Source organism: Asterias rubens, chromosome 8 (assembly GCF_902459465.1).
Source record: "Asterias rubens chromosome 8, eAstRub1.3, whole genome shotgun sequence".
In the NCBI taxonomy this organism is placed as follows: domain Eukaryota; kingdom Metazoa; phylum Echinodermata; class Asteroidea; order Forcipulatida; family Asteriidae; genus Asterias; species Asterias rubens.
The window spans coordinates 14808424-14820505 of NC_047069.1; the positions used below are offsets into that span (position 1 = coordinate 14808424).

At 36.0% G+C, this 12082-nt stretch overlaps 1 protein-coding gene across 2 annotated transcripts in view; it reads right to left on the reverse strand.

Moving 5' to 3' along the window:
- LOC117293363 (WD repeat-containing protein on Y chromosome-like) overlaps positions 1-12082 on the reverse strand; it is a 61814-nt gene that overhangs the window by 15767 nt on the left and 33965 nt on the right. Inside the window, exons 15-26 of one of the 2 annotated variants that reach the window (XR_004519435.1) lie at positions 11785-11945; positions 10746-10908; positions 9893-9985; positions 9592-9650; positions 9359-9437; positions 8900-8965; positions 7924-7963; positions 7551-7639; positions 6782-7014; positions 5605-5717; positions 2995-5402; positions 194-195 (exon numbers count right to left, since the gene is read on the reverse strand). Coding sequence is in view for 1 of the 2 variants with exons in the window: in XM_033775656.1 (XP_033631547.1) it covers positions 5243-5402; positions 5605-5717; positions 6782-7014; positions 7551-7639; positions 7924-7963; positions 8900-8965; positions 9359-9437; positions 9592-9650; positions 9893-9985; positions 10746-10908; positions 11785-11945 (1256 nt within the window). In the remaining variant the exon portion in view is untranslated. Of the gene's footprint in view, positions 1-193; positions 196-2361; positions 5403-5604; positions 5718-6781; positions 7015-7550; positions 7640-7923; positions 7964-8899; positions 8966-9358; positions 9438-9591; positions 9651-9892; positions 9986-10745; positions 10909-11784; positions 11946-12082 lie in introns of those variants that run through there. The other variant, XM_033775656.1, reaches the window with a different exon arrangement.

Below are 12082 nucleotides of genomic sequence, written 5' to 3' on the forward strand. Positions count from 1 at the left end.
TCTTTACACCAATTTGTAATCGCATCCAAGGGATTTGCCTGTGGACATTTTCTTTTATTTAGCTCAAGAAAGTGTACAGTGCTTTAAAGGCAGTGGACACTATTGGTAATTACTCAAAGTAATTATTAGCACAAAACCTTACTTGGTAACGAGTAATGGGGAGAGGTTGGTAGTATAAAACATTGTGAGAAACGGCTCCCTCTGAAGTGGAGTAGTTTTTGAGAAAGAAGTAATTTTCCACAAATTTGAATTCGATAAACCAGATTTAGCTTTGAGGTCTCGAAATCAAGCATTTGAAAGCGCACAACCCCGTGTGACAAGGGCGTTTTTTCTTTCATTATTATCTCGCAACTTCGATGACCAATTGAGCTCAAATTTTCACAGGTTTGTTATTTTATGCATATGTTGAGATACACCAAGTGAGAAGACTGGTCTTTGACACTTAAAATAAAATAACAAACCTGTGAAAATTTGAGCTCAATCGATCATCGAAGTTGCGAGATAATAATGAAAGAAAAAACACCCTTGTTGTCACAAGAAGTTGTGTGCTTTCAGATGCTTGACTTCGAGACCTCAAGTTCTAAATCTGAGGTCTCGAAATCAAATTTGTCGAAAATTACTTCTTTCTCAAAAAGTACTCCACTTCAGAGGGAGCCGTTTCTCACAATGTTTTATACTACCAATCTCTCCCCATTACTCATTACCAAGTAAGGTTTTATTCTAATAATTATTTTGAGTAATTACCAATAGTGTCCACTGCCTTTAACAGCTCATCGCAGACCATACTCACTAATGGAAGTCACTGTCTTTGCTAGGCTATTTTAAAGCCTGTACATTGTATTGTTACATTTTTGCTAATATTCAAAATTCGAAACTATCACTTCATTATTTGAAGTATCGCTTATTGTCAACTTTCTTGAAATGGATAACTTTCTTAAAAGCAACTATCACAAATTGGAATAAATTTGTGGTAACAAAAACAAATGTTGCTTAGTAAGGAAAAAAAACCTTTAAGAAAAATGATTTTAGGAAATGGTTGTAACAGTAAAAAGAAAAATCATTTTCTGTGTGTGTTAATGGAAAAAAAGACCAGATTAAAATCTTTGTAAAATATCAATCATGCCATCATTTTGTGTATACAGAAGTAAGCATCCTATCAAAGAAGAAGTCAGGCATTTTTGTGATATTTTAGAATAAAAGAAAACAAAGAAAGAAATTCAGACAATACAAGTTAAATCAACACACGTTAATCTCAAGTAGAAAGAGACAGATAAAAGGAACAATAAAAACTTAATTTAATGTAAAAAGATATTCCTTTGCGTCTATTCTGGGCCTCTAACTCTGTCCAAGGTTAGAGACGGAGCTCTGGCAGTCTATCCACGATTTAAACGTAGGGCTGTGTTTAAATTGAGCGGCTCTGGCTTTGATAAAGCAATAGCCATAGCCAAATGTCTCAATCCAGACACAGCCTAAGCTCTGCATACCAAGCAATAAACTAATCACCAAACAGATTTTGGTAGTAAAGATTTGGGGGACATTTTGTGAAAGAAGATGTTCAGAATGACAAGTACTTGGTACATGTACTTAACCTGTTGCATCCAAATTAAAGGCCCCTATTTTTTCATTTTTTTATATCCAAGTCGCCAGACAACCAAGGCCTGAAGGTCACTTCAAGGTGTGGGCTACAATTATTTGATTTTTTATTTTCCCTATTGTTACATTTTGGAAAGTTCAAATCATATAAAAAAAATATGCATTGCATACACAGATCCCTGTCATTTGATTGGTGAAACCTACGCGCCATGTGTCATCCTTAATTTTGCCTGCGACGCTCAAAAATTTAATGTAGGAGTCGTGTATCACAAATCTACTAGTAACTTCCTTTTACAGCTTTTGACCCCTTCATTTTTCGAACACTTCAGGTGCACTACATTAAAGGGTTTCTGATACAAGGGGCAAATAATATTGAATTCAGTTCAGTAGTTTATAACATGGTTCTGCAAAGCTTTCCACAGATGTAACGCCAGATCTCCGTCGTGTATCGAGGTGGGCAGTTTGCAGGCAACTGGTCAATCTAGTGCATGATCATTTCATGCAATGTGAGCAACAGAAATATTCATGCAGTTTGGGCTCAATTTCGTGCAACTACTGATTAACAAGCAGATGAGCAGGATACTCACTTTACACGATTTCCTAAAAAAAAGAAATGGTATCACTGGTCCAAATTTCACAGTTTACAAACACCTAGTATTCATGCATTCATAAATCCCCCCAAAAAAAAATGCAAATTTTATGCAGGGGTTGCTGTAGGCCTGCCTTTATTAGATAATAATAATAATAATAATAATAATAATAATAATAATAAAGGAAACTTGTAATGCGCCATGTCTGTCACAGGTGACACTCCTGGCGCAGGAACCCTAACAAAGCTTACAACTGAAGGAACTAATTAAACAAAATAAATGTTGTTATTTTCCTAAGCACCAGCCAATTTCATAAAGGTGTTCTACACTAAGACAAGAAATACATCGCTAAACATGAACCTAGTGCCTAGCAAAAAAACTGTGGGAAACAAGTCAACAACAGTGTGGAAGGTAAACTGTTTCTGCTAAGCAGTATCTGCTTGTGCTTAGCAGCTTTATGAAACTCGGTACAGAAATGCTGACCTCTTGCATAAAGATCCCAAAAGTGTATAACAGTGCCTCACTGAGGTTATGAGACCTCTTATTAGTTGCTAGTTGTGCGTGGCGCGTATGTCACATGTCCTAACTGGTGACATAAGCAAGGGGTCTATTACAGCCAAGTTGTATGGTGTTTTTTTTAATGATTTGAGGCTGAACAAAGAAAACTTTCCTAGAGTGGGATTTGAACAACGACCTCTGGATTCACCTGCTGGCGCTCTACCAAGTCAGCTATCTAGCCCTATGTTGACTATCTCCCTTTGTTGTTAAATGATGGAAATAGTTTCAGAAGAGGTTAGAAAATCTTATAAACTTAAATCTTCTGCCATGCAATGGTAACTCTGTTATTATCAAATGTTTAGCAAGTAAAACAAAAACCATGCAAAATCAGTTTTAAAAACACACCATGCAACAAGTTTCAAGTAGTATATATTTATTGTTTATGGCATAAAATCGCAGTGAATGTACAAATATGCTGGAATTAAAATAATATTATGTATTTATCTAACAGACTCTATGAAGAAAAAACAAAAAACAAATAAAATACATCACCCATTATGTTTTTGTTCAATGTAGCTTTGCATAATATACACAAAATCGATGCATAAATTAGAGGTTACAAATATAAAAACAAAATTATGGATAAAATTCTTCAAGCCTCTAGTTTAAAAACCGTGTTATTTCTGGCCTGGTTTTGACCCACAACTCCAATGATCAATGCCACCGTGCCGTGGGGCTCAGCGGAGCTCCAGCCCCCACGAAAGAGGAGGACAAGAAGGGGCAAGAGTCCAAGCACAAGAATGCAGGGGACTTGGCCCACCCGGGGCATGGTGGGCCAGTACAGAGACAAACAGGACCGAGCCTTCCGCGGTAACTATTTTGCCTTTGTGCCCATCGTAAACTTAACTCAAATAGAAATTTACATTTCCCTGGTGGCGGTTGTGGCTGGTGCCCCATCACTTCAAGTACAAAATTCCAGGCCTACTTTTAATTTGTTCATTTATCTCATAAATTTACAAGTTCATAATTGCGCTGATTGAAAACTGTATTGCAAATTTGACTGTACATAATATATCGCCACACTAAATACACAATTGTACAACATGTACAAAATAAAGAGGATAAGATTTGTTTAAAAAAAATCTAATGCAACTTTCTCTCATATTCATTCCTCTTCTATTTTAAATACAAAAATACGGTTTGTTTTTATTCACAGAGAAAACCTCTACAATGTACAAACTCTCATGCAATGTTAAACATGTACAAAAAGTTGATATAGAAATGAGGTAAGTTCCACCAATGCATGCTTGGAACATCACAAAATGTATAGTTAAGGCACAAGATCAACATTAAAAGAAACAGTCACAGTCAGCGTGATAACATTTAGTTTATTATAACAAATATGTTGACTCAACATGGCTCTAAGAACCACCTAATGCTTGAAAGAAATTTACTTATAATTTTCATACAGCTTCAACTGTAAATGTTTCTTTTTGTAAAATTTGTATTCATGCATAGCTGGACATTTTAAAGATGTCGTTATTTGGAATGGGGTTCATGATGAAAATTCCATCATGTGCATAGAAGAACATGGAGATTTAAGATTAGGTTTCTCCCATTGCTTAGCATGCAGAATCTGAGAATGGCCAACAGAATGTTAGAATTAAATTTTACCCACAAATACCACCATGATATTCTGAAATCTCTCTGAGGTCGAGCGGTCTAGTTTGCCAGACCCAAGCTTTGGTATTGTCAGAAGAAGGGTGTGGGTTCAAATCCTGGTCATGACACCTTATGCCCATGAGCTCCTGGTGGCAGTTGATTTGGGTTGACATCCCAAATTGGTTAAGCAAAGCCCTCACCTTGACTAGGCCCACTGGCATTGTTAACAATCTCTCTCTCATAAGGCCCACTGGCATTGTTAACGATCTCTCTCTCATAAGGCCCACTGGCATTGTTAACGATCTCTCTCTCATAAGGCCCACTGGCATTGTTAACGATCTCTCTCTCATAAGGCCCACTGGCATTGATAACGATCTCTCTCTCATAAGGCCCACTGGCATTGTTAACGATCTCTCTCTCATAAGGCCCACTGGCATTGTTAGGCGATCTCTCTCTCTCTCATAATTTTTTTAATTTAAAAAACAACAAAATTTGAACCGTACCATGTGGATGGGTACATGGCTGCAGAGTTATATCCACCAAACAAGCATGCAGTTATAAGTCACCATGCATTAGCCGATACAAAACAAAACGACAAACCCTGTTGCATTATGGATCACAAAATGGTATTACTGCTCACACACAAATCACAGCTCCAAATTCCGATGAAAACTCAGCCATACAGTTTCTTAGAACAAAGCGGCTTGCGTTATTTGATGATTAAATCAAGCTTGTATGCCACACCCCAGTGCCATTGGGGGGGGGGGGGGGGGGAATGTTCGCCCATCAAACCTGCCATATGAATATTCATGCATATGAATATTCATATATGAACACTCATGAATAATCATGCATGCGGGTAAATAGTAGCGTTATTTACGCCTTGGACAGATAAAGGCCTAGAACTGGAAGCCAAAGGGGTCATCCATCTTTTCACCCCGAGATCGGGACGGGGGAGGGACTGGCGGGGTGTCTGCCAGGTCAAAACATGTCAGGTTCTGGTAGGCATTGGGACCACCTCGATCCTTTGGAAGTGGCTTCAACTTCTCGTGTCTTAACCTGATTAAGGAGAAGAAAACAAAAGAGAAATTATAGAAAAAAAATTGAAATTAATAAATAATCTTGTTTTTCTCAATTCCAGGGGTATGAAATATTAGTCAGCATTTTTCTTTGTTCGATTCCCAAATCATTTAAAATTTACCCAGTCAGATTACCTTGTGGTTTATTACTATAATACTAATTTCTGAATGAAGTGTGATACCTTTTACCAGTGCCTTTATTGAAGGGTTTTTGTTTGAGTTCCTTTGCAATCTGGTCGTCATCAAAGTGGAACTGTGATCTTGTGCTCAGGTTGGTCACACTGATGACATCACTCTAAAATTAAATAAAAAATATGAAGTGTTAATAATTGTACTGCAATCACAGTTACATTTAAAATGTTACTCTATTCTATTTTACTTCATTCTTACCGAACAAAATGAACTGTGGTAGGCCTATAACTGCAAAGGGTAAGAATGGACTTCTGTTTAAAACCTTTAACCTTTAAGCCTTTGAGAAAACAATCTTTAAGGTTGTTACTATTTTTTTTTATTTAAGTCATCAGATGTCTGAATTAAGAGACTGTACATAACTCCCTGTCCAAAAACAGTGAACTTATAATAACATTTATAAAGCGCCTTTAACAAAAGCTTCAAAGCCCTGTTTTTTTCCAAAAGCATTAACAAATAAAGACAAATTATAGGCCTTGTAGAATAAAAAGGACAATATGCACAATACATTAAAACAGAGTATTGGGAAGACTTTGTCAGTTGAAACCAACACATTTACACGCATATTTGAGGAATTCCAAATTTTTGTCTGTAAGCACTTACTTAAAATTCCATATCAACATTTAAGCAAAATTGACACTGCAAAAATACTCAAATTAAAACAAATGATGCAAAACAACAACACTACAATACTTTAATTCAATCAATCAACCAATATTGATGATACTTGGAATAAAATACAACGTAACCTCATTCAGTATAAATATAAACATTTGAGCTGTCAAAGGTTGCTAAAAACCTGAAGACGAACAGTTACAGGAAAAGGTAAAAGTTAACAAATCTTTCATATTCAACTGCTCAACACCCGACTGTGACAAAATAATACCAACATTTCCAAACAACAGAATTAGGGTTTTTTTTTTTAAATAGTAACAATACAAACAATACCCAATAAGTAGAAGGTATATGTAAATGCAAAGGAAACACATTCAATAAAGGAATACACACAAGTTTGCTTAGTGGATCGTGGGGAGTTCTTGGTATTTACTTTAGTGCCACGAAATGAGTTCCTTTTTAGTGGTCTTAACGTTTTGACTAGCTTGCTCTAGTCATCGTCAGGACATTATGTTTATAATAAATATCAAAATATATAAATTGCCTCTTTCTTACCTTCCTCTCGTCCTTCTCATCACTCTTCATCTTGATCTCTTCTTCTTCCTCCTCCCCATCCCCATCCCCATCCTCCTCATCATACGAGGAGCTCCCACCGTTAGACAGCTTGATGTTTAAGATAGGATGAGTGGGCATGCTGACTGGATCCACTAAGACGTCGTAAGGAACCATGGGATGGGCGAAGGTGGAGGGATTGTAGACGTCCCAAGGTTGCTGCTGCCCTAGGGTACCTGGAGAGAGAACAAAACAAGGTGTTTTGTTTAAAAGAAGTTTCTCGTGACGGGGAATAGAGAAGGATTGTCAAAAGCATTAAAAGAGGAACAATGCAGTTCGTAATATCAATAATAATAGTAATAATACAGTATTTATATAGCGCCAAAATTCATCAAAAAACAAAGCTCCCGGACGCTTTACCCCCAAAAATTATAAACGTTTGTAAGGAAACCATTTTCGCTATCAATAAAAAAAACTGTCTATAAATCACATTATAAAAAAGTGAGTGCATTACATTGTAATCAAGCTGAAAGAAGTTAAGAGAGAGAGAGGCAAAAAGTACACAGACAAAGAAAGGGATGAACAAAGACATGAGATGTGTCCATGATATTGATACAATTTTTACAAATTAATCAATTTTAACCCTCCATCTTCCTAAACTTGAAAATACAACTCTTTCCTAGACGGTATGAACTTTTAAGCCCTGCAAACTGCCGATCCAGTGCCAACATTTTTTCGTGGATTTCATTCATCACATGACAATTTGTCTTACCTATATAGTGGCCCTCTGTTGTCCATAACCTCACTGTACAATCCAGAGATGTAGTTATCAAAATATTATGAGACTCCACAAGATCCATGCTGGGGAAAAAAAACAAAACAATTAATTTATTACTAAAACTGAAAACTCAATAGCACTCCGCATTTATACCCCGCTTTTTCTCAAAATACCAATGTCAGTAGACAACCATTCCAACTCTAAGCTATCACGCAGACAACGCATTGGGGCACCAGACCACAGCGGTACAGTCATCTTAAAGCTTGGACATGTGCGTCAGAGAGTTGAACAGGTTGTCTAAGATCTGGGTACTGTTTGGCGCAAGTCGCCCAAATTCTCAAATGAGATATAAGGCTACAATTCTTACCTGGTAATGCTTTCAATGTGCCCTCTCCATGATCCCAACACTATGAGGAAAAACAATAGTACAACAGTCAGTTACAATCTAAATATATACCTCAATTTAATCAGCAATCACAAATTACAAACACCAATACAAATACCAGCACAAAGTGAAAAGTATACAGAAAAATAAACATTTTGCTGAATTAAATATACAGCAGAATACACATTATTAAAAAGCATAAAACAGAATTCTGTTTCACAATAAATTAAAAAATAATAACGATACACTTGTCCTCTTTAAAATATTTCTAAGAACACAGTTAGAAGTACACAGGAAAAAATACACTAGCACAACACAATAAACACTTTGCTACACAAAATATACAGCAGAGATACACAACATTGTTAAACAGCATAAAGTCAGTATTCTGTGTAACAATAAATCACAAATACCAATTCATTTGCACTCTTATGTAAGAGCACAGTGAAAAGTACACAGAAAAATTACACTAGCACAACGCAATAAACACTTTGCTACACAAAATATGTAGCAGAGTTCGGTGTAACAATAAATCTCAAATACAATACACTTGCACTCTTTGACAAAATTGTAAGAACAAAGTGAGAAGTACATAGGAAAAAATAACATCAGTACAGCTCTCTAAGCATTTAGCTTGCTAAAAGGATATACAGCAGACGTACACAACATTATTAAAAACATAAAAACAGTATTCAGTGTAATAATTGACTCCTTGCATCAAGAACTCAAAGAGCGCCCGTAAGGAGGTAACAGAAAGACCTGTCATTGGTTGAGAGTTGTGCGTGGCGCATACATGCTTGTACATCAGCGATGGGGGGGGGGGGGGGGGGGGGGGGCTAAGCAAGGGGTCTGTATTGAGCACGGCACATGACAAAGCTATATACAAAGCACATTTTGGAGAAGTTAATATGCAACACAAAATCTTAAAATGAAATATGGAAATATGACAATAACTTACACGATGGTGGCTCGTCTTCCTTGTTGAACAGACAATACCCCTCAACATCCCACACTGTTATGAAACCTAGAAGCAAAAAAATATGAGCGTCAGAAAAAGGGGGAACCTAGCCGAAGCTTAATCCTACCTTTCCAACAAAGAACAACAGGTAAAACCAAGCAGGCTTTATTATCAGATGCAACATTTCCAAAAAATGTTTGTTTGTACTTGGCAGAAATTTACAATAAACAATTTGCGATGAGCCCAGCATACAAATAAAAAAACAAAAGTTCAGCAAATTCCTTTTTTACCCCTTTTTCTGCAATGCTTTAAGTCAAACTCACTTCGTTTTTTCCGTCAGTATGAAAGAGAGGGCAACTCTTTCAGATTAAACAGATTGTTTGAACTTTTTTCTTTTCTTTTTGTCCCCTTTTTTTCAGAAGAAAATAAGGAGAAATAAGTGATATGTGACTTTAATACCTCTTGAGTCTCCAGTAAACAGCGTTGTATCATCATCAGAGAGTTGCATTGTTGTGACTGGGGCACTATTGTTCTTAGACTGTAAAGAAAAACAATCACATTATGAGAACAATATAACTGCACAATCAAAGAACATCATTCCTGCATAGTCAAAATTACATCCAAATCATTTTTTATTCCATTTTTCTAAAACTTTTTTGTACAGAAGAGCCAAAACTTGAGCCCAAACTTACCGAGCTGAACTGTGAAAAGAGTCCGCCACCATTGTAAATATTCCAAAAATGGACAGAACCTGGAAAAAAAGAAAAAGACACAAAACATTTTGTTTATAGAGATGTGCGATCACAGTCAATATCATATACAAACTAAAATAGTTTCCTACTGAATTTGAAGTCATGTTTTGTCCTAGAGTTGGTCCATGTTGGTTTCAGGAATACTTCCACACTATATTGTGTGTGATTGGTTTTGTTGGGCTGACACAATTTTGATTGTAAATATATTTATGATTGGAACTAATCAAGACAAGAGACTTACCTCTGGGTCCAGAGGCGATGAGTTGAGCTGCACTTTTATTATCTTTTCTTGAAGACATGAAGAGAAGCTTGCAGATACTATTATCTCCATCCACTATCATGGAGAAGAATGGTAAAAATAATGATAAGGAATGATAAAAGTACAATGTACAACACTGAATTTGTTAAAAGTACATTTATATAAGCTGCCCAGTTTTAAGGGTTTTTAAGAGTTATCATACAAATACAGGAAGTTTATTTTCCATTGGAACATAAGAGTAGAGCAATCATTTATTAGTTGAAAACAATAATTTAACGGAAAACATTAGACAGATTAAAATAAGAGAAACATACACACTCAAATAAAACATCCACCTAAATACAAGCACACTAATGAAGTATTCAAGTGAAAGGAAACATGGGCAGTGAACAAACATTAAAATATTCAGGTACCAATATTTGCATACAACTGACGTTTTAAATAAATAAATTGAGTTGGTGACAAAGGATTGCCTGTATTGAAAAGGGAAATTTTAAATTATTTTGAAAAATACAAGTTAACTCTTCTGAGATCAAAAATTTCTGTATTGAACCACCATACACATTGTTACACAAGAGCATGGCTTACTTTGTTGATCTTCTGTTCATAAAAAATATCTAGGAAAAAAAATGCAAAACTAAAATGACTTTGTTTTTAGAAATCAAAACAGTATACAATTTTTTTATGGAGCAATTAAAACCAGTTTTCAAGTTTTTTTAATAATTTGATTTATTACTTTCCATCCCCTCCCCCTTTCTCACTAAGCCCCATCCCATCCCCCTTCCATTTCCGATGAGGAAAAACCCGCTTTAAACAAATCGTATCTAAGACTTACATTCTTCTGAGACATATGTCTCTGGTACGGGTGACCTGAGATGACAGTAGATATGACCTGATATAAGATTCCACACGATGACCTCACCGTCATAGCTAGAGGTCGCTAGAAGATTCGGCAAACAGACAGCGACAGATAATATGTCTTCCTTGTGACCATCTCTCTGCAAAACAAAATGTATCACAAAAATAGCAATTATACATTGATAGTAAAGAAATCCTGACCTTGCATGGTTGAGATAGATAACATAATTTTTGAATAGGCATAGGTTTTCAATATGCTGTACTTTAGTGTTTTAAAGCCATTGGACACTTTCGGTAAACAGTATTGTCCAAAGGCCCACACTTCGTGTATCACAACTGATATAAAAAATAACAAACCTGTAAAGGTTAAGGCTCAATCGGTCATCGAAGTCGGAAGAAAATAACGGGGAAAACTCACCCTTGTTTCCGCACGTGTCATGACATGTGTTTAAATTAAACCCGTAATTCTCGACAACGAGAATTGATAATTGTTTTAATGTTTTTTCGAAAAGTAAAGCATTTCATGGAATAATATTTCAAGAGAAGTATTTCACCATTACCTACTGTAAATCCTCCAAGTTATTTGTAAATCTGTGAACTTTTTTTTCTGTGCCGAAAGTGTATAATGGCTTTAAATGGGATTTTCCTTTTATTATATTTTTTTTGTCAATTGTTTGTTTTTCCTCTTGCCAGCTAGAATTGCGCCTTGTGCAATTCTTTCAAGCGTAATTGTTTAGGAAATCAGACTCAACTTGTCAGTACAATCGGAGAGATATTAAGAATTTTATTCAACATAATAAGGGAAAAGTTTCCACTAGGAGATATTCAAATTTGTTCACCAGAACATGGTAAGATTGGTTTTATTTTCAAAAGAAATTATTTAAGATGAAAATAACTCGGTGAAGATATAAAGGTGGGAAGCGATAGTCAGTTGAGATTGTAGGGTGGAGGGACACAAGGAGTTCTGAAGAGGTGAATATAATAGGCTTGCTCTCAGTAAAGGGGATTTCACTTACCAGATCATCTGCCCATTTAGGCAGCGGCCGTTGCACATGTCTGAAATCCTCTGAATTATCTGTGTAGATGTTGATGTGTCTGTCCCACCCAACAGATAAGATGAATCGATTCTTATTCATCTCGATGTAACAGACGTCGGTTATCTCATCAAAATCATCCTCTGTTAAAATGAAAAGAGAACACAAGTTACGTAACTAACTAAATCAAACATATACATAAATTACATCGATATCTGAGGTTTCATGGGGTGGATTTCACAAAGAGTTAAGACTAGTCTGATCTCGAGTTAGGATGAGT